Below are 22,668 nucleotides of genomic sequence, written 5' to 3'. Positions count from 1 at the left end.
AAAATGGAGCCTGGCACAGTAAAACTGTGTCTCTTAAACTCTGATCAGAAATAACTTCCCTTTTGGGGAGTGGAGTTCGAGTTTATATGTATGGCGGGCAGGGCTCGCTGCTCACGCGTCTTTCCAACTTGGCTGTCAAAAATGTTGATTTCTTGATCTGTCTTCTAAAAAAAAAAAAAAACCCTCAGGTTTATAGCTTTGTCCCACAGTTCTCTAATCTCATCCCATTTCGAAAACCGAGGAGGAGTAATTTAGGAATTAGTCGTCCCCTTTCTTGCTCTTTCCAAATGTCCCCAGACTCCCCGCCCCACCTCCATTCCTGTTTTCTGTGCAGCACTAGAGAGGAACCAGGCTCTGATATGTGTGCTGTGCGTGGCCCCGCGCTCCAGGCAGAGCCCAGGCCACTGTAGAAAGTTGTGGTCACGTGCTGCAGCCGCCGACTGGAGCGCACAGCCGGAGCCCCCGAGACGCTGCGGCAGAGGAGCTAGGCCGTGGAGGGGGGTGGAGACAAGCAAACACTCACTTTATACACACTTACTCTGATCGAAAGCCCGAGTTGACACCGAGTCTGCATAAAGTGGAGCTGAGAGTGGGAGGGCAGAATTGCCTAGTTTCTTCCCCCCTCCCCTCGCCCCCCGAATGAGCCACAGAGGGCTGGAGAGCAGAAGGTGTGACCCTGACCTCTAGTCGGGCCCACGCCCGGAGGAGAGGTTGGCAAGCTCTTGTTCGACAAGTTCAAGCTGCTGCGAGAGCTTAAATAAGAATTAATCTCTTAGAGATCGGGGATCACCGCTCCCTCGGCGTGCGCCTTCCCAGCGCGGCGCAGCGACCTGGACGCGAGCAACACAGGAATCGCAGGAAGGCGGGGGTGGGGTGGGGGGGAAGGGTGCTGAGGCGTGGGGCGCTCTCCAGAATCCTTTGGCCAGGAGAGGGGGAGCCAGCAATGCCCCCTGGGGTCAAGCTGCTGGCGGGAAAGCTTTGCCCTCTAGCCACTCCACTGCAGATGACGGAGGCAATAGGACCTTCGCCCTGCTGGGTATGGGCTTTGCTTTGAGAAGCGGGCGGGCACGCTCTCCACGGCTGGTGCCCAAGCGGATCGCGCGAAGGCCGCAGGAACGCGGAGCCTCGGCGGACTCCATCCCAGACCCCAAGTCCCCATACAGCGTCCTCAGCTATAACTTTCTGTAGATAGTTGCAAATGAATAATTACTCACCTCGAGCCAGATCCAAGTTTTACTCAACAGAAGGGGCACGGGACCCAGAATGAACCAACTCACATGGCCACATCCGGCGCGCACAATCACACACAAACACACAGCCACCCAGTTTCTTCCACGAATCTGTCTGGCACTCTGGAGAGAATGGGGAAAACGTTTTGAGAAAACTTCATCTCTCCTCCCCTTCCTCCGAGCCATGAAATATAACAATTCACTTTTATTACAAGAGCAGCACCGTCCTCACCATCACCACGCAGAGACCCACACTTCTATATCCACACTCTAACTCGCCAGCTCTGAGAGCTCCTGCATTTTCTTAGGGAGCCGCTTGGAGGTTCATTAATATCATTAGCATTTAACCCCCTCCCTCTTCCCATCTCCTCCCCGCACATGGCTGACGTCAGACCCCGCCAGGAGTTGGGGGAAAAGCTAAGTGGGCCAGGGACGCCCTATTCCCCTCCCCGCGGCTGCCTGTCAGAGCGCTTCTGGAGATATTACAGGGGACCCAGCCCGCAGCGACAGGCACAAAGTCACGGGGTAATGAACTTCGGGGACCCTTTGCCGCTGCAAGAGCGGCTCTCCCCGGAAACCAGGACCTTGCCGCCTGTTCCCTCGGAAGACTTCCCAGCAATCTAGTTTTCCCTCTCGGCGCTCGGGTTTGGGCAGCGCCGAGCCCGTCTGCCTGAGACTGCGGTTGTTTTTCTTCTTTCTTTAGAAGACCAGCGGTCTGTAGAGATCTGTCCACACTCTGCATGCCTAATGTAGAGGGAAAAATTGAAGACCGAGCGACAGGAATGGGGAAAGAGAGAAATTTTGCTCCTTTTGCTCCGTAGGAAGACCATTTTCGTGGGTCCATCTCTGTCCTTCAATATCCCTCTCTCGCTGTTCTCCCTTCTTCCTCCATCTGCCTGTCCGTCTCTCCATTTGTCTGTCCATGCGTGTGTCCAAATCAAGCAACATTCGCAGCAGCTGCAGTTTTGCAAGAACCGGGAAGAAACTTAAGGATGCTTAAATTTCTACTGTGGAACGAATTCTGAGCCCCCGGGGAGCAGCGCAGCGCGCGCGACCGACACCCACCTGTCCTGCCTGGGAGCCTCGCAGGCTGGAGGGCGGCTGGAGAGCTGCGGCTCCCGGCGGCGAGGCGGGGGCTGTCGGCCGGGACTCGAGCAGCGCCCACCAACCGCTCCGCCCCGGGACCGCCAGCATGAGCAAGCCGGCCGGATCAACAAGTGGGTACCTTTTGGGCTGCCGCGGGGTTCAGGCGCGCAGCCTAGGGTGGGAGGGCGGGGAGCCTGGGAAGTCCTGCCCCGAGCTCAGCAGCTCCGAGACCGGGAGGAATACTCCAGCGGCATGTACGCTTTGGCCCAGCTCCTTGTAGACCGTGAGTCGAAGCGTTTCGTGGTAGGGGAAGAACAATTTCGTTACTTCTGGATCTCTTGATTCCCCACTCTCTCTGGTAAGGTGGGAAAGTTGGGACCCATGCAGCCCACCAGTCGCGCGAGTTCCCTCCACTTAGTCGCCAGGTGTGGGGAGGAGGGGGCGACAGGGGCGGGAACTAGGCCGCAGCTCCAAGAGGCAGCACAATAACACGCCCGCTCAGAACTCCTAGCTCAGGCGCGCAGAAGCAACTTTGCGCAAAGCCGATTTTGAATGGAATGCTTTGCATCCCGTTTCTAGCTTTTTCAAATAATCCTGCGAACTGGGAAGCAGAAACAATTTAAAAGTCACATTTTCCTTAATCCTAAATCCTCGTAGGTCATAACTGGGGAATTTAAACTATGGCGAACTGCTCAAGCAAATAGAGGACCAAATCCCTAATCCCAAGGACTTTTCGAGCGAGAGCTCAGCAGAGGCAGGAGTGTGCGGCCTGTTTCCTTCGCGTGCGTCTCTCCTTCCTCAAACTTGCTTAGCTGATGGCTGTCCCTCTTCACGCAAAGCCGAGGCTGATCTCCAGCCGCCCCTAGACGCCCGAATGAGTGCAGGACTTAGTGGATGTGCGAGGGCCTTTGAGTGCACCGAGCCTGCAGAACCCAGAACGTTGCAGGCCCGAGCCGGCGTTGGGCGGGAGCCGCCACAGTGCTTGGATCTCCTCGGGGGCATTTCAGTTCCCGCCTTTCGGTGGTCCGGGGCTGCCCTTTACACGGTCCAAGGCTCGGAGTGGCGGCGGAGAACCCATGTCTCCGACTTCTCCCGCCGCCCTTGCTATTTTTGCCTGTAGCATTTTTGGCGCTGTATGCTTTCTTCACCCTTTCTTCCCTCCCTCGCTCTTATTGTCCCAAGTCTTCGAAAGTTGGAAGAGTCCAAGACACTTTTGAGGACTGATGGTGAAGTCCCACTTAAGTGGGATACAATTCCTCCCACCTAAAAAAAAAGTGGGTTGTGTTTTCACTTTGTCCGATTGTTTTGGTTTGAGTGCTGCCGTTTAAAAAAAAAATTACAGTAAAATGAACGTGAATAAAACCAGAAAAGGAGAAATATTTAGATCTAGGGCAGAGTGAAGAGAGAAGCAACTTTAACCGTAGCCAGCATCAGAACCGACACTTGAAGAGGACTGACGTTTTCACTTAGCGTCGGGCCTACCCTAGCCTGGCTGTTCGACTCTCTGGGAAGGGAGGCAAGCTCAGTTTTTGTGGCCCACATTCCCGCGTGCGAAGGTCCTTCACATAAGGCGCAGAAGGAAATCTTTCCTGCTGCATTCTGAGTCTCATTGCAAAAACCCAAGCCCACGGGCCTCGGCTCGCCCTGCGACAGGCCCTCGCTTCTTTCCTTGGAAGTAAGGAGTCTTGGACTCTTGCACCTATTTGGGGTGCAGAGCCGCCGGGTTTGGGGGGCGAGTTGAAAGGTAAGGCCTCAGAGACGAGGTAAACCCGTGGGCGCGAAGCTTGGTTGGCTGGGGGCGCGTCCGCGTACTTAGAACTAAGATGCAGGCGGACCCTCCCAGCTTTTGGGAAAAAATGCGGAGTGACAGCATCGGGAAAACTTTGTAACTTTCCAACCAACCAAGAGCCTGAGTTTGCCCTCGGAAGCCTTGAGCCCCGGTGCAGGTCCAGCCGTCTCTGCTGAAGTTTTCCAGTCCCGCAGAACCTCAGCCCCCGCCCGCGGCGCCGCTGCAGCCAGGCCCTCCCGGAGCGGTGGCGGCAGCCGGGCCCAAAACTTGCGGTCCGCGAGCTCCGGGCGGCAAGGAGGTCGGCGCGCAGCGGGCGAGGTCAGGGCCGAGCCCGGCCGCGAGGTCTGCAGTCCCCGCCTCCCTCGGCCTCGCACGGCTGGAAAGCAGAGGGCTGTCACCCGGGAGCCCCGCCTGGGTGGTAACAAGACCCCGGCCAGTCACCCCTGCAGCCCAGACTAACTTCTTTCAACAGCCTCTGATGATAATTACAGTAATCGAAGCTGCCATATATCTTTAGGCAATTATGACACACAAAAAGCCCCGAGGGGACCCCCTGGCGAGGGAAGTTAAGAACGGTTTTCCAGCCTCAGGGAACTCCCGCTCGCCTCACGTCGGAGCTCGCTCGGCTTGTTAAATGAGTGGAGCTTTGCAACCGGGTCAACCAGCTTGTCTCGTGACCCCAAGTCACCTTAACGTGGCTGGGCGGCGGGGTCTGAGGCACAGACCGGTTAGGTCCCGGAATTTTCGCGTCCCTCCCTCCTGTGCCCGGCCCCAGGTGGGCAGCGGGCCTCTAATCTGTCCTGGTCTGCGCAAAGGCAGGGCGGACCCGCAGCCCTGACGGCGCCGGGGGGCGACGGTCGAGGAGCCCCGCCCGGGGAGCTGGTCCTTCCTCTACCCCATCTTGGTTCTCAGAGGCTTGTGTCCCTGGCCTCTTGTCTGGATGGGAAGAGGTGAAAAGAAGCCCTACCACTCACTGCTCCTGTCATGCAGCATCTTAGCATTATCAAAAGTGCCCCGGGAAGGAAGAGGACAGCTGAGGAGATGGGATTGCTGGACCTCGGCTCAGGCAGAGGGCGTGAATTATGCAGAGGAGGATGGTGGCAAACTATGGAAGTCAAGTTTACTGCCTCCAGAGTGAGTGCGGTGTAGCAGAGCTCGAATCCCGGCCTGCTGAGCGTCCTGAGTTCCCTTGGGAGCAGTGACAGGCCTGAGGGGGTGAGCGACAAGACCCGCTGTGGCCTCATCGTGTTTTCTCCAGCCCCTTTCTCCCACCCCCCGCACAACCTTTCCTCCCACACTGCGGGAGAGGGGGCGCAGAGGCGGTGGTCGCCGCGCCGCGCGCCTCCCCCCGCCAGCCTTTGTCGCCATCCGAATTCCCATGCTACTCTTTTTGACGGGTCACTGGTGGCTCTATAGGCAGGTGCTACGGCGGGGTTGTAATTACTCCGGTCTAGCCTGGTGGTTACCGAGCCTCCTCCCTTCTCCGGCGGTCCCCACCCTCCTTGCTCCCCCGCTTGCCCTCCGACCCTTCGCCGTCGCTCCTCCAAGGCCGCCACCAGGGGTGAGCGCCCGCCTGGACGCCTTCGAACCCACTAGCAAGTTCCCACCTCTGACGCCTCGGGGGCCGTCCCCACGCCGCGTTCTCTACTCCCTTATTCCTCTCACCCAGTGGTTCTCACCCCTGCCTCTCCTCACCCCAGCCTGAGAGCGGACCCCAGCCTCAGAGCGGTTCCCAGCCTGAGTGCTCGGGGGTGGGTGGGGGACAGCCGTTATGTTTCACCGAGGCCTGAGGCCGCCCGGGCCCAGACTGGAGGCCTTCGACGGGTAGCGAAAGGAAAATTAAATGTTAAGAAGTTAATTATTATACTATTAACTATCATTAGTATTATTATTATCAAGGTGTTAATTAAGTTAACACTTTATTTAATACTCCCTTTGTGTGAGGGAGGAAGGATTTCTAAGTCCCTATAAACTACTTCAGACTGCTTAGACTCTTGAATCTTAGAGAAAAATAGTTTCCTCTCTACTGAATTTTCGAATATTATCCCCTTCCTCACCTTCCTCCAAGGGCGGCGGCCATCCCAAGCTTGAGGGGATTTCAAGGAACGTTCTCTTAAACCAGGCGACCGTCGAGGCCAATAGGAATGCGGGGATGGAGGGCAGTCTAGATCCTTTAAGGCATTAGCCTCCGACAGCGGCGGAGAAACAGATCTAGTGGGAGGAGGCCAGTCTTTAAGGAAGAAAAAGTTGGGGAGTAGTAGTAGGAGAAGGGGTGCTGTCCCACGCGAACCTGCCAGGGAATCACACACTTGCATTACTCTCCTGTGCTCATTTGCCTAGCACTGTGCTAGTTACTTTGGGGAGAAATTTTTCTTTTTCCTACAAGAAATAATTTCTCAGAAGTGATCCACCAAGCATTAAAAAAAAAAAAAAATAGGTAAAGCGAAGTCGGGCAATTATCACTACCCTTATTATCATTAATAATCCTAGTATTAGCATTACAATAATAATCCTGATAATAACAACCGCCGGGCAGCTCAGAGAAAACTCGATTGCCTTCCAGCTGCCATCACTGGTTCCAGCCTTGTTTGTTTTTCTTCTTTTCTTTTTTACATTTCAAGTTTGTCTCCTCACGCTCTCACTCACAACTTTCTCTGTTAAATGCAGGAGCAGGGGAGGGAGGCGGCCAAACTTTCCACGGAGCAGAAAGGCAGCGGCGGGCCGCGCTGCCGCCCGGCCTGCTGTAATCTTTTATTCCAAAATGGGTCTCGGCGATTAGAGGAGACCCAAATACATGTAGCGGTGCATGAATAATGCTTATTGTAGGAAACTGACACTTGCTCAAGGAAAAAAAAGTTTGGCTATAAAATCACTTCATTATTTGCTTTTACCGCAGCTTCGGTGCTAATCCCTTCAGAGGTCAGATTGCTTAGCATCTCTCTCTCCCTCTCCCTCTTCCTCCCTCTTCTCTGCCCTCCTCTCCTTCTCGTCCCTTCCCCTTTCCCTGCCTTTCCTGCGATTTCAGGCCGCATTTTAGATATCCCCTGTAAAGTGTGTGGCGACCGCAGCTCGGGGAAACACTACGGGGTCTACGCCTGCGACGGCTGCTCTGGGTTTTTCAAACGGAGTATCCGAAGGAATAGGACATACGTCTGCAAATCTGGAAACCAGGTACCTTAGCCAGACTGCATTGCCCAGCTCCCCTCTGCTGCCTCCTCCTCCTTTGTTTGTGCCAAGGCCTCCTCTGAGTCTCCAAGCTGCTCAAGAGAGACCAGGCCTTGACCTCTCTCTTCCTCTCCCCTCTTTCCAGACTTAACTCTCTGAAGCCCTTTTCCTTCACCAAGGGTTAGCGGAGAGGTAAGAGAAGACAGATAAGTTTGCCTTAGGAAGTCTGACATCCCAGCCCCATCCTTTAATCTTCTGACTGATTGTGACACTGGGTTAGGCACACACCCAGTGGCTATAAAGCCAGACCGGGGAGCCTAAGAAACTTAAGAATCTAAACGTCAAGTCTAAGCAGGGGAAAGGGCTATGTTTTGTTGCCTGTCCACCACACTCGCTTTCTAGCAACACCCAAGCTCAGTTCCCTGACCACTGCCTGGGATGGCAGAAGTAAAAGGCACAGGGCATCCCAGTCAAGGTTGAGACCCAAAGTGAATGTTGGCCATTTGGAACAGAGAGGACATGTTCTGTGAGGGGCTATACCCTTTCACTTCAGAGAAGCAGGGTTGCTCTGGAAGAGACCAGTGGGTCTTCAGCACCTATGTGGGTTTATCTGGGCCTTGTTAGAAAAGGGCAGAGTGAGCAGGAAGAGAAGACTCCTAAGGAAGGACTAACTGAGACCCTCTCTCAGGTTTCTATATCTTCTATTTCTCTTCTTAGAAAATGTGCCTGGTTGGTTGTATTTTGATCTTGGGCAGGCAGAACTGTCTTAAAGAGGCAGGAGAGTCAGGGCATGGGCCGAGTGTGAGTCAAAGCTCCCAGAAAGAGTGAGTAGAACCCCTGGACTCAGTTTTCAGCTCAGTAATAGGCTTATTTCTACCTAGGTAATCAGCCTTTTCATCTTACACTTTGTCTTCTCATTAGACAGTCATATAGACCTCAATACAGAGCCACAACTTTGACACTCAAAAAGATCCTAGAGCGTGTATTAGTCAGAAGTCATTCTTTGGTAACCAAAATGGTAAAATATTTTCACTAATTCATACATACATACATACATACACACGCGCACACACACACACACACACACATATCATGTGGTGCTAGTGAATTATTCTTTTTTTCTGAAGCCATGTCAGCTTATATCAGTTTTTGATAGATTTGGATAATCAATAAAACAAGAAGACATCTTCATTTGAATAAGTTATTTGGAACTCTCCAGCCCTGTTACCTGTTTAATTGGGTTCACAGCTCTGTATCAGTTTCTAGCTTCACCATATGGACACATCACATTATACACACACAGCCTGTATCCCAATAGCTCCACAGGAATATGGGATTACTGTGGGTTATTGGATTTGAGCAGGTTTCCACTTAAATGTTTTGTTTTGTTTTTTTTTTTACTTTTATGCAATGCACAGAATTGGGGAATCAAAATCTCAAATGTTATGCTCAGATGATATTTTCAAAGAGGTTGACTATCAATTCAAACATATTGATATCAGTCCAACTACTTGTAAAGGAGGGATAATAGGCTCATCAGGCTTGGTGGTCCTCTCCTTGCAGAAAGAATAAATGGACCAAGCCGAGTCGCTTATCTTTCTCTCAGGATCCAGATATTTATATATATATATTTGATTTGATTTGAAGACACTCTTAAGAACTAATGAAAACTTCCATTTTGCATGAACAGGTTTATCAGAATAATAGAGAGATAACATTTGAGGATAGACATATGATTGCATTTAATGATAAGTTCTTTAAGCCTCTTTGCATTCAGCTATTACACTGGCTAGCGAAGATGCCCAGAAGAGTTCACTTAGGAACCCAAAATTATTTCCTTTCTCTTTTTATTCTAAGATTAGATAAATAATATTCTAATTTATTACTAACAGTAATGAGGACATTTAGAAATTGTTATGAACCTCTGCCTTATCTTTATTTTAAATAAATCAACATATTTTAAATCAGAGAGGTGTGATCTCATAAAACTATCTCGGTGTGTAATCTTTCCTAGGAGATGTTTCAGAAAATGTATTTACTCTAACTTTGGCATATATGAAAATTTGATATTATAAAGCAAAATAAAAATATATTTACTTTATTCTCTTTTTTCCTCACTGCAAATCTAACAGTAGCAATGTGTTTAAACACAAGAGAGTACCAAATTTTTTATGTATTTTCTATGTATGGAATATATATGTAGATATGAGTCTTTATGTATTTATGTATGTGTTCCCTCAGTAATAACACCTAACACTGAATGAATTCCATAAGAAGCTGTCTTTGTAAATTTCATCTTTTAATGGCCAATATTTCCACAGAAAATTGCACTAGGTAAAATATTTCTCACATGTTTCAGATAAATATTTCTAAGTAGACATTGCCTCTCTCTCCCTCTTTTTTTTTTTTCAGCTATCATGCTAATATTCTCAGTCCATATTATCATTTTGTCAGACAGTTCATCACATTATTTTCCTGGTCATATTTACATAGTGAACATCTCTAGATTTTGCCCAGGCCTTGGGCTGTTTTTTTCACACCCTCACCTTTGTTGGCCCTGCCCTCCTAACTACTCCAACTTCTGCCTCACCTTCCAGGAATGACTGTTTCCATGAATCTGGGCTCAGGCTAGTCTTTAAGACAACTCTCAACCTGCTGGTTATAAGGATGGCTTTCAGTACAAAGGCAAGAGTGAAGAATAAAGGGGAGATATTTATCTGACAGATAAATGGGCTCACCCAGAAAGTGACAGAAAGAGGTAGTCTAACCTAAAGAGGAAAGACTAGCTGGCGGGGGCTGGGGCCGTAGTGGGGATCCTTTCCGGTAAGCCTACTCTCAACCCGGCGCTGAGACCTCCTCCTCTGGGACCAGGTCGCTGTCTTCGGTCCTGAAAAGTCTCTTCTCTGCTTTCCCACCTCCGCCACAGGCGGAAGGTCTCCTCGGGAGCTTCAACCAGCGCCGCAGTCTGGCAAACCGGACGCTCTGACCCGTCATCTGATTGGAGAAGGTTTTCCTCCTTGTCCGCTTTCATAGGGCCAGGGGCTGGTCCTCTCGGATTAGTCCCGGGAACCCCAGCCCCTTCCCTACTTGGCTCTTCTCGTGCCCAAGGCTCTAGCGTCTTGCGGAACCAGGTTTGTCGCGCTTAGGTGGGTGGCTGGATCTGTTTCCTCCTCCACGCCATTTCCCCCCCACCTGGCACCGGCTTCGTGTCGCCAGTTTAAAGGCCCAGGGACCGCTGACCGCTTGAGCTCTGTTCCAGGGAGGCTGCCCCGTGGACAAGACGCACAGAAACCAGTGCAGGGCGTGTCGGCTGAAGAAGTGTTTGGAAGTCAACATGAACAAAGATGGTAATAAGTACAGCTTTTTACTCTTCTGATGTTGAGTAGTAAGTAATCTACGTGTACAGAAAAGACGTGGCATTCATCTGCACGTAGACCATCTCCATTTCTTTGTCCGATTCTGGGAACTGGCCTCAGGCTTTCGGTCGTATCCTTCCCGCCTCTCCTCAAGAGCCCCCTGCCCACCCGCACTGAACTCCCTAAGGCAAAGCCCATGCCCACGGAAGAAACCTGCGTCCCACAACTACCTCCAAGAAGGCAGCGTTCCCGGGGACCCCACTCGGTTGTGGACACATGCGCGATATTTCTTCCCTCTCATCCTACCTGATTCCTCTTCACGCCTCTCCTTGCAGGCTTTTTGTGCACCCGCCCCACCCAAGCCTGTTAAGATCTCGCAGTCCGGGGGAGGAGATAGTGGAGACGAGGAGACAGTGCGTTGGAGGAGGGAGGGCAAAGACAGAAACATGCGGAATTTCGAACCCCCATTTTCAAATTCACCAAGATTCCAAAGTCAAGAGGGCCACTGTGGAAATCTGGGCTTTTCCAGGGCTTTCTTTGAGTTCTACAGAAAGGGGCTGTAGAGGTAGGGTGACGCCTTTGTGTGTCTCGGACACCCAACTCCCAGAAACCTGATAACACGTGCAGCAAGAACTGGGACTTCTGGGTGCTTCTTGGGCATAGAGCACAGTCCAAGGGTATGACCCCTGGCGGCCTGGGAGAGGGCGCCCCAGGGCGGGGCGGGGACGGGTGTAATTGCCCAGAGGGAGGAATGGGGACTCAACACAGGGTGCGAAGTGGAATTTGCTGTGGCGGCTGCCTGCCGGGTTGGCAGCCCTAGGAGGTACAGCGCCCATTGGGGAGAGCTCTTTCCTCCGCAGCTCAGAAAGCAGGAGGGAGCGTCCCACCTGTTGATCTTGTGTATTGACAAGTTGTCAAGCTAGGCGAGCAGAAGATTGCCCTGAATTAATTTGTTTGTTTAAACTGTTGGTGATAATTGTCACATCTCCTCTGCCTTCCTCCAACACACTCCTAGACCGAGGACACTTCCTCGTCCCATCCTCCAGCGTCCTCGGGCTGAGGTGCTATTTTCCTGAGGCCAAACGGCTTGTCCGCGTGGGCGGGGTTGGAGATTGGGGTAGTCAGCCTTGGACCCAGCGGGAAAAGTCCGTGCAGAGACGTAGTGCTTGGCTGGGCGTAGTGCTCCCACTCTCCTTGGTTGTGGACGAGAATACCAAGCTACTCTCTCCCAAAGGGTCTGTGTCCCTGCAATCTCTTCTAGGTGGACAGGGGCCCTGAACAGACAGAGAGCACATCTAGTCTTGCTCGAGCTTGTCAGTATCCTGACACTTTGTACCGGGCTCCTCTTCTCGGCCTCGGCTTCCTAATGCATACAATGTGGCAGTTAGACGATCTCAAGAATACCCTCCACACTCACATTCCCTTGACCTCGCCTCGCGGGGACCTTGCCTGCCTCGGGTGGCCTTTGGCTCTGCAGCGTGGCAGCGGCTAAGTGTCGCTGAGACTCTGATCTTGGCTGTGCTTCGGTCTATCTCTGCAGCTGTGCAGCACGAACGGGGGCCTCGGACGTCCACCATCCGCAAGCAGGTGGCCCTCTACTTCCGTGGACACAAGGAGGAGAATGGAACTGCGGCGCACTTCCCCTCCGCCGCTCTGCCGGCACCCGCCTTCTTCACCGCGGTCACGCAGCTGGAGCCCCATGGCCTGGAGCTGGCCACCGTGTCCACCACCCCCGAGCGGCAGACCCTCGTGAGCTTGGCTCAGCCCACGCCCAAGGTCAGCGGTTTGCTAGGCCCACGAAGGCCGGTGCCAAGCAAAGGGCGGAGAGGGGCGCACCCCATGTTTTCAGAGCTGGGATGGGTCGGGCAAAAAGATGGAGAGACCTCGAAGGGTACTTAGCCGGGCCCTGGAGGGAGCTCTGGGCCTCTCGCTCTTCTCTGTTGAGCCAGGGGTGCTCAAACTTTAGTGTGCACTAAAGTTACTCCCTGAACTGCTATAAATGTGGACTCCTGGCCCATCCCCCAGAGAGCCCTTTCCAGCAAGTTCCAGGGGTTTCCCTTGGAACCTACACCTTAAGAAAACGCCCTGTGTGGAGCCCTTTTTGAACTGAGGTCAGTCTAGGAAAGCCTCTGGAGGCCAGAAGACCAGACATTTGTTTTTAGAAGAAAGGAGTTGCCTACAGCTAGCAGAAGAGCCCCTGAGTTGCAACTCTCAGGGGTCTATTCTGTTGGGCAGAGCTGTGGGTCCCTGGGCAAAGCTGAGTGCATCCTGTTAGGGACAGTTTCTAGAAACTGGCTTCATTTCTCACTCCCCCCTTACTCTCTCGTGTGAGCCACATATATTTACAACAGGATTGAGCTTCTACTAGCATGGCTACAGCCAGACCCACCTCAAAAGTCTCTAGGGGGCACCTAGAGACTACCCCTCAGGCTTCCAGATGGTACATACCCAAAGCCCTCACTCCAGGCCAAGAAGGGCCCTAGATCTTCCTCACAGGAGGGCCAGCTGCAGCCCCACACTGCAAGGAAGCCAAACACCTGGGCACATGTGCACGCACAATATTTAATATTGCTTTCTTACCCTTGATGTGTATAATAAGCTTGGGAAAGTAGTGTTATGAATATGTTGTCAGTTATGAATGGGAGTGCTCTGTGAATGATTAAGATGTCTAATTGAAATATTTCCATAATATACTAATCCTTTCTAAAAATACTCATATGCATATTTGTGTTTGGGATGCCTATTAATTTATACTTTTTTTTCCCACATCTATTTTTATTTACACAAATGCAAGCAGCTCTTGTCTAAATTGGGAGACAGGCCTGGCACTTGGCTCAGCCCAAGGAAAACTTGTTACAGGGGATAGAAAAGCCAGATGCCCCTCTGGAAGGAACAGACCCACAAAGAGTGGAAATGAGTCTCTTCCAACAATTTCTCAAATGCTATAGGTATAGAGATTTGGTTTTTATCCCCCCAGGGCAACTGCCCATGTAAGCAGAACATCCAAATTCCTATCTCCTTCCTTCTTCTCACTAGAAAATTAAAAAGTTGGCTCGTCTTGCAAAGCTGTGGTTTCTTCACTTTCTGATGTCTCTGTTTCTTCCTCAACCAGTACCCCCATGAAGTGAATGGGACCCCAATGTATCTCTATGAAGTGGCCACAGAGTCAGTGTGTGAATCAGCTGCCAGGCTTCTGTTTATGAGCATCAAGTGGGCTAAGAGTGTACCAGCTTTCTCCACCCTATCTTTGCAAGACCAGGTATGATCAAGAGGGCCCTGAGGTCTTGCGGGAAGTAGATTGGGAAGAAGCGACAGTAGTCAGTCTTATGAAACTACAAGTTACCTAGATAAATTGCCAAGGCCAAACATCAGTTCTTAACAGCAATGAGGAAGCTATTTTTACTAGCTTCTTTCTACAGGTTCAAGATATCTAGCTATGGAATCCTTACTAAGAAATGTAATTAAGTTATTTCATGAAAGTTGGATCTGGTCTATGAAAAACAAGCATACATAGACATTATCTCTTTTTTTAAAAGTTTAATTGAACCATTGAAATTAATCACAAATTTTTAAAAACTATAATGAATTTTTAAATCCTTAATAAAACAATGCTTTCTTAAAAGCATTGGAAGTGAGAGAAATAGATAAGAGTATTCTGTAAGATTTTTGGACCTAGTCTCATTATTCTATATTCACAGCTTTATATTTTCCATTCTGATACTCACAGTTTTGGCCACTGATTCATAAGCACGTAGAATTAAAGGGTGCATCGCACACCTCCTGCAGGCTAATTCTCCTTTTTAAGTATTTTAAGAGATTTTGTAAACAAATAGGCATTGTGCATAATTCTGTTGTAAATGAAATTCAGAGGCAGTAAAAGTATGTGCTGCTAAAAATTGCATCGGACCAAAACCCAGAAATTTGCTGTTAGGAACATCAGAAACGGCTTCTGCCAGAATTTTCTTAACCTGAAGGGAAAGAAAGAAAACCACTGGCTATTACGGGTGCATTCATGGAAATTAATGACAAATTTCCCAAAAGCCTAATAAGTAGTTCTAAAAGCAAAGGATTTATTTCTTTAATTCATTTTATACCCAATTAAAGCATAATAGTCCCCTTAATATGAAGTACGTTTCCTACAGAGAGACCTGGCAATGTGCTAAAAACATCTAATCGTCCAGCATGGAATGTTCTTTTTTTCATGACCTGGACTTTCAAACATGGCCAGAATTAGATATTGTTTACCTTGCATTTTTAAATTATTATTTTTGTATTTAATGTAATAAACCTAAAAGCTTTTTGAAATTTAATCTTTTGATTTTGGTTACAAGCCTTCACAATTCAGCTCTTAGCTTTCAAAAGGAAATCCTTTCACAGAAATCATCCAGAATTGGCTGTTTTTTTAGAGATTTTTCAAAACAGATTTTTTAAGATGGTTAGGTTCCATCTTTGACCATGTTCACTGGTTGGCTTTAACCTTTTGCTGTGTGTGTGTGTGTGTGTGTGTGTGTGTGTGTGTGTGTGTGTGTGTGTGAATTGGCTATTTCTTTTCTGAAAACAAGTATTTATAGACTCTTTAATCCAAACAAAATTTATTTACTGTCTGCTACTCAGCCCTTTGGTGGAAACCCTTCAACAACTAGCAAACTGCAGTGAAGTGGAATCCAGTATATTCATTTAGAAAAGGAGCCAGATTTTCATTTTAAATATTCAGTAGCACATTTTATTAGAATGAAGATGACAAGTACCTTGATGCTGTCCACTTATGAGTCTCAGAAAAATCAGGCAGTGAGATGAGGTAAACTCAGCAAAACCCGATTAACATAATTACACCCTGATTTCCCTGCATGCCTCTTGGGAATTAGTGATCTTTCTTTCTCTCTCTCTCTCTCTCTCTCTCTCCCCAGCCCAGCCCCCTACCTCCACCAGGAAATGGGGGCCCAGATCTGCAAGCCTAGTCTGGAGCCTTCAATCCTGATAATATCAGCATTTTTTTTTTTTTTAAATGAGGGGAATCTACCTGCTGATCTGCTGGTGGCATTTCATGGAGGCTGGGTCTCAGGGAGAAGTTTCTGGGTGGTCAAGAATGAACGGATGGGAGGACCAGAAGGGTAAACCCTTTCCCATGGGAAGCAAACTTTTGGGGTTTGGAATGGCCGACTCTCAAATGCTTATCTATAGGCACCTTCTCAAAAAGGAAAACAAGGGACAGCTAGAATATTCAGAGGAAAAATTACCGAGGCAGGCATTTAAAAACACTTTTTAAAATAATGGAAATTTACATATTGAAATTGTTTATAAATTTATAAATTACACACTATATTATATTATACATCTATTGTATGACAGCTGATGCTTTTGGAAGATGCTTGGAGAGAACTGTTTGTTCTAGGAATAGCACAATGGGCCATTCCGGTTGATGCTAACACTCTACTGGCTGTATCTGGTAAGAATTGCACAATTTAATGACTTTGTTGTAGAAATTACCATAAAAATACATTACTGAAAAAAGAACAACATGTAAAGAATAACAAATTCCTGCTGAACAATAGAGTATACCTGTCATTTATAAATCTATATTTAAATGCAAATAATGTTGTTTTGTTGTATTCATGACTGCTTGCATTGTTATTTAAATGCAAATTACTGTGTTTGTTATCATCCAAGAGAAGATTTTATATTAACTTTCATACAATATAGCCAGTTTACATGGAATCAGATATCTTAGAGTAACAATTGAATAGATATTGATATGCAGGATTTTGTCAAAAATCAATATTAAATTATGAAAATGCCTTCATATTACAGCATTTATTCCATATTTTTATTCTAGGCATGAATGGTGACAACACAGATTCCCAGAAGCTGAACAAGATCATATCTGAAATACAGGCTTTACAAGAGGTGGTGGCTCGGTTTAGACAACTCCGGTTAGACGCTACTGAATTTGCCTGTCTAAAATGCATCGTCACTTTCAAAGCTGGTAAGCAGACACAGACCCCTGTTTCTTCTCCTTCCCCAGTTCTGCCACCTCACTAATTCAGTTACCTCAAAGTACAGACTGACCTTTGCAAAAAGAGGTGATGGTTTTCAAAGGAGCTGAGACTAGGTCTGGCCCCATTTCGATAGTCGTGGGGACTTGTGTGTTCTGCTGGCCATCCACTTCCAGAGAGGCACTTCCCCCATTTGCATTTCCTGTGCCGCCTATCACAGTTTCCTGGTCTTCATTTCTAGTTCCTACACACAGTGGTTCTGAACTGAGAAGTTTCCGGAATGCTGCTGCCATCGCAGCTCTTCAAGACGAGGCTCAGCTAACTCTCAACAGCTACATCCACACCAGGTGACTCTTGTTTGCCTTGAACATGTCCTTAGGAAAATTGCTTCCATTATGAATGTGTGAACAAGAATAAGCCAGTTCAGACATTGTGACTAATTATTCTGTTGCCAGCCAGTTAATTTAGTTAGAATCTATGTCCTCACCTATCTTGCAGGGTGGGTGAGAGGAGCAAATTAAACTAGATTATCAAAGTGAAAGCATTGCCAGGCACCTTACAGCTTACCTGGCTACACAAGCTGATCCATCAAAACAGTTGAACACATTTATATGAAAGGACCCCAGTGTAGGAAAGGTCAAAATTGAAGGCTAAAGTGGTATGGTTGATATAGTAGAGAGTGCTCATGTCATCCTTTAAAAAAGGCAAGTACCTTTCTTTGGATGCCAATCCCAAAGAGAAGGACCAGAGAGTCCTCTAGAGAGGCCATCCTTACCCCCAACATAACTGCCATCTAGCTTTGGTGATTGGTATCTGTTGGTTTACTTTGAGTTATAGCATCCACCAGGTTACTTCTAGCCAAGGGCCCACTGGCAGAGACTGTTCTTATCTATTTGTAGAAACTCTCAGCCACTGGGGCTCTTGCAGTGCTCCTCCTGGCCCACCAATGGACAAGTCCACCAGGAGGTATAGATATTCTGTTTCTATTTTCGGATGATAAAATGCAAGGTTTTTAAAGAGCTGTGGAAGCTTGCTGGCTTCCTAAGTTAGGTCTGGGGAAGGAAGATCTGAGGTTACAATAGAGTTGCTATTCTTCTTTATTTTCTAGATTGGTCTTGAAGGGAAGCCCATGGAGTTTGTCTCTATCGATCATCCCAATATCACCACAGACACTGTGTTGAGAATAACTAAATCACATGGGTAGAAGCTGTTAAATACCTCCCTCACGTGAGGAATCAGCGGAACCCCAAGTCAACTCTATCCATTTGGAGTAATACCACTTCCGCTAGGATCTCCTTATTTTATTATTGATCTCTTTTTTGTATAGTAATGAATAAAACTGTTTCCTGTCCATGGAATACCATTGGAACCATGTTGAGTGATAGTCCAATGTGTATATGTTTTTCTAAATTAAAGTGCCATGGTTTTTAAATTTAAAATCCACATTAAATTTTAGAACGTATATAATAGGCACTGAATATTTGTTCAAAATTATAAAATGGAGCGGTATATAGTTTTCTTACTAAAAACTAATTTGTATATCATAACTGACCTTTAACATTTAGACCCATTAAAGTTTAAAGAACATCAAACTGAGAAGAATATGATATCCATTTACTGATTCAGTCAAGCCTTTGCTGAGTACTGGCTCTGTGCAGGGCTGCTGTGAGCACCAGAGAACAAAACACTGCCCTTGGTTCTTGCATGAAGTAGGTAGAAGTGTTACTCCAATTCAGACCAGAGAAGAGAGAAAAGCAAAGTGAGAAGTGCGAGAGATGAATTCTAGTTGGGAGAGGGGTGAGGGAAAATCTAGAAAGGCCGATTGATGAAGGTGACAACATATGAGCTGGTGTCCTTGAATGGCAAAGAGAAAGGGTACTCATTAGAGCCAGTAGAGGGGCTGGTAGAGGTGCTGTGGGAGGTGCCAGAGAGGTGGTTAAGGAGAATCTGAGAGAGCCTGGTATACCGGGAGCTGCCTCTAGGGAGTCCTGAGAGAATTAAACCACAAATTAACAAAAGTCTATTTTAGAGAAGGGACAAGTATACTACTTCTCCTCAACTCTCAAAACGAAAATTATTCGCGGAAGGAGCACATCTGCTTTGACATGAACTTCTTTTTTCATGATATCTGCTACAGTTATAATTTAATATTAAGATTTAGAGTCATACATATGACAAAACTGACTATGCCTTATTTCTTAGCTCCTTCAAATCAGTGAACATTCTTCTCTAGCACTTTCCTGTCTAGAAAAATAAAATCTGAAATCGAAATGAAAAGTTAACATAGCAAACTGAACTAATTGTCCATTAATTGTTAATATTGCCAATTGAGCTAATTGTTATAGCTCTGTGAGCTATTTCGCTAATTATCTAGGACTTGAGAAGGCTAGGAATTGGTGTTTCACACAAAGTATGTTATAACTGAAGATCAAACACTTACACCTGAAAAGAAAACTTCTAGTTATCTATGCTAAAGGTGAAGTCAGGGGTATAGATATTCTAAAAAATAATTTTGAGAGGTGGTTCCATAGAGTAGTGGTTAGCATGTCTGCTTTACACGCAGAAGGTCCTGGATTTGAGTCCCAGTGGAGCCATGGCTCATACCCTGGTGTGCCGGGGCCAGGTGCACGCCGTGAGCCCCGCCTTCAGAGATCCAGTTCTTAAGGGGAGACAGCAACATCCGTATGTCAGGGGTGGAAGTGGAGGAGGGAAATAAAAATAGTAATAATAATAATAAATTTGAGCAGCCAAAAGCACGCTCTCTGTTTCTGTCTCTATCTCTGTTTCTCTCTGTCTCTCTCTCTCTTTCTCTCTTTCTGTCTGTCTGTCTGTCTGTCTGTCTGTCTCTCTCTCTCTCTCTCTATCTTTCTCTCTCTCTCTCTCTCTCTCTCACACACACACACATACACACATAGATTTTTATTGTTTCTAGGTAGTATGGTACTCCACTTATAATAGACAAGTCATTCTTGTGACTGACTAACCAGCTTCTTCCTAACTACAGAATAAAAGAAGTGGGTGTAGGTGAGTGGATTATCTACTCACAGAGAATCCATACTTAATTGTCTATGGATTCTCCGACATCCATCCTTTTTTAAAGTAATCATTTCCCACAGTGCTTTCTCACCCCAGAGACCTTCCGGCATATTAGGTTGCAGACACGGTGGAGGCTTGCCTAGGCAGCCACTGTGTTCCACCCACTGCAGGGTTCTCTCTCCTCTGCCTGGGAAGGGAAACAGAGCTATCGAAGAGAATAGTTGCCAAGGTGAAAGGGAAATGTGGGTCTTGGGATTTCTTTCCAGGATACGTGGGACATACTTTTAGGAAGGAGAGCAAGTGGTGGGATTTAGGCTTTTTTTTTTTTTTTTTTTTTAATGTAGATAAGCTTCCGCATTTCCTTATTACATTTATTAAATGTGGTGTGGTGGTCCCTGTCCATGAGTGTTCATGAAGCTGGGCAGGGAAGCAACCAAATAAAGTTCTCAGAAGACCAGAATGAATTATCAGCCTTGTATCAGGTTAAAGAGAGAGAATCTTGTGTGCCCCAAACCAGGAGACAAGCAGGAAAGTTACTGCTGGTGACTCTGTTTGTAGGGTGGAGTTATGGGGCCGTTAAAGTATTTGGTTACTTAGCTCTGGAGAAGGAATTTTGATATCAGTCAGTTTCTAGCACCTTATGAGTATTGGATCAGCCCGGCTCAGTCACAAGATACATGTCCCCAGAGCTTAGTCTTTTAGGTAATTTGTTTCAGTGGAGAGAGCCCGCCCCATGAAGTGTAAAGATACCTTATTCCAAGCTATTGACCGAAGAAGCATCAGGGCTACAGTAAGAAGGTGGCTTATAGGCAGCAGAAAATTGAACTTGCACATCTGAGCATAGATGCATGTTGGACACCAAGAGAGGAAATTGTTAGGCAATTTCTCACATCTTTAATTATATGTCAATTTCATTGACATGAAAGTTGGGTGGCACTGCCACCCAACAGAACTTGGTCTTTAATTTGCAATGTAATAAGGATGGAATTATTCCTGAGAGTGACTAAGTATAATGCCTGAATAATAATTTGGAGAATTTCCAAGAAAAGGAATCCATTTTATTTGAGGAAAATAGCCTCGTGAAGGAGCCTGGAGAGTAAGAAAGTGTGGATGCTGCTACTAGCTTTCTCATCCATACCATGGTTGTTTCCTACACTGGCAAACTTATGTTTATTATTTAGCCTAAACTTAGTACCATGTTTCTAAATTCTCTTTACTCCAAACAAAATACAACCCCATTGCTGATGTCGAGAGAGGCACCATGTGATTTTGGCATCATTTATGTTCTCCAGGCCTCAATTATTTTACCTACAAAACAGAGACGATTTGCCTGTCTAGGACTCTGCCGTAGGGAGAGTGTTTAAAGAGGCCCAATCAGGAAGTTATGCTGGAGATGGTGTGTGTTCAAGTATGAGGCATTAATCTCCATTAGCGATGGATCTGACCTTGCTTTCACGCTTTCTCCTATTCCAGATATCCCACTCAACCCTGTCGCTTTGGAAAACTCCTGTTGCTTTTGCCAGCTTTACGTTCTATTAGCCCATCAACCATAGAAGAAGTGTTTTTCAAAAAAACCATCGGCAACGTGCCAATTACAAGACTGCTTTCAGATATGTACAAATCCAGTGATATCTAAGCTCTTCAAGTCCCCACTTTTCAGGATGGGACAGTATCTGACGAACTTCTACCTGTGGAGAACAAGCCTCAACTAACAAACCTTTCAGGAAGCATACATCTGGGAATGTGGAGCCTTCGGGGGCGGGGGGGCGGGGGAAAACGTCCATGGACACAAAACAGTTCCAGTAGCTTTGATATGCTGCCTCACCCAGGGTAGGGCAGCCAGGAAGGAAAGGGGGTGTAAGAGGACCGTCTGAACAGAGAACTCGCGGCTGCCATGCCTTGGGAGGGCGCTGGATTGGAGGTTGTCACAGGCCATGCCACTCTGCCTCTCACTTGGACGATAGGGCTGAACTATCAAATGCTGAAACACAAGTAGAACTTTCTTTTCCTTTTTAGCATATAAAGTTGCGTAACCAAATAGAGCTCTGTGTATAACATCATATAGCAGCCTTCAGAACTATCTTATGATGGAAACTTTATTTTAAAAACAATGGTTAGGTTTAAAATCAAAAGTTTTATCAAAAGTTTCTTTTCTATTATAATACATCATTAAGTGGCCTTCAGAACTGAGTTAATAAGTGAAAGGTAGCTTATGCTGTGAGATTTGCTTTTCCTCTTTTTCCTTTCCTTTTTCTCTCTTTTGTTCTTCTCCTCCTTTTTTTTAATACCATAGGCCAGGCAACCTTGTCAAAGGAATTGGTGGACGAAAATGAGATTCTTACCAGGACTTCAGGCTAGATGACATCTCAAAAATAGAAGAGCTTTACTAAAAGAACAGAAGTCAAGGGAGGATGAATAAAAACAGCAAAACCAAATAAAGCGGAGGTGAATGATTGAGTGAGGCAGATAGCTGTCCCATTACAATAGTGTTGAAACCAAAGGCAATGGGGGTCCAAGCTCGTGTTTCAACGAGTCACACCAGACAGGAAATGAACACAGATGTGATGCCGGAAATAACTTCAAGGAGATGAACACTAAAAGGTTTCTCAGTTGACCCACTGCTAACGAACAGCCTGAGACTCTTCAATGCCTTTCAGAAAACTGGTTTCTAGTAAAGCCTTGAATGTGCCCATGTGTGCGTGCGTGCGTGCGCGCGCATGCACACACACACACACACACACACACTACACACATACACACATCGTCCTACATTATAAGCTGCTCCTTTGGTATGAATCTATACTTATGGAAATGTAGAAAGAAACATTTTAAAATAGCTGCTGTACTTTTCACATTTTGATTTATTAGGTACTAGCACTGAGGAAAAATATTCAGCACTTGGACTATCATAGGACGAGTAAAATTTTCCTTGTACAAAGTGAATTAACTGATTTGTGAAGTTAAAAGGTTGTACTCATTGTATTTACAAAGAATAAAAATATATTGAATTTAAA

General features: G+C 47.0%; 1 protein-coding gene across 1 annotated transcript; it reads left to right on the top strand.

Moving 5' to 3' along the window:
- The first annotated feature begins 1,704 nt into the window (after window positions 1-1,704).
- On the top strand, window positions 1,705-22,668 carry NR2E1 (nuclear receptor subfamily 2 group E member 1). The gene is made up of 9 exons (XM_011360688.1): window positions 1,705-2,446; window positions 7,130-7,275; window positions 10,529-10,616; window positions 12,166-12,401; window positions 13,738-13,884; window positions 15,975-16,071; window positions 16,459-16,608; window positions 16,860-16,965; window positions 21,128-22,668. Exons 1-9 carry the CDS (start codon window positions 2,422-2,424, stop codon window positions 21,288-21,290), a joined length of 1,158 nt encoding a protein of 385 aa, XP_011358990.1. The 5' UTR covers window positions 1,705-2,421; the 3' UTR covers window positions 21,291-22,668.

The sequence above is a fragment of the Pteropus vampyrus genome, unplaced genomic scaffold (genome assembly GCF_000151845.1).
Source record: "Pteropus vampyrus isolate Shadow unplaced genomic scaffold, Pvam_2.0 Scaffold58, whole genome shotgun sequence".
NCBI lineage: Eukaryota > Metazoa > Chordata > Mammalia > Chiroptera > Pteropodidae > Pteropus > Pteropus vampyrus.
Note: the sequence above shows the minus strand (reverse complement) of the source record. Positions and strands in the feature narration are given on the sequence as shown.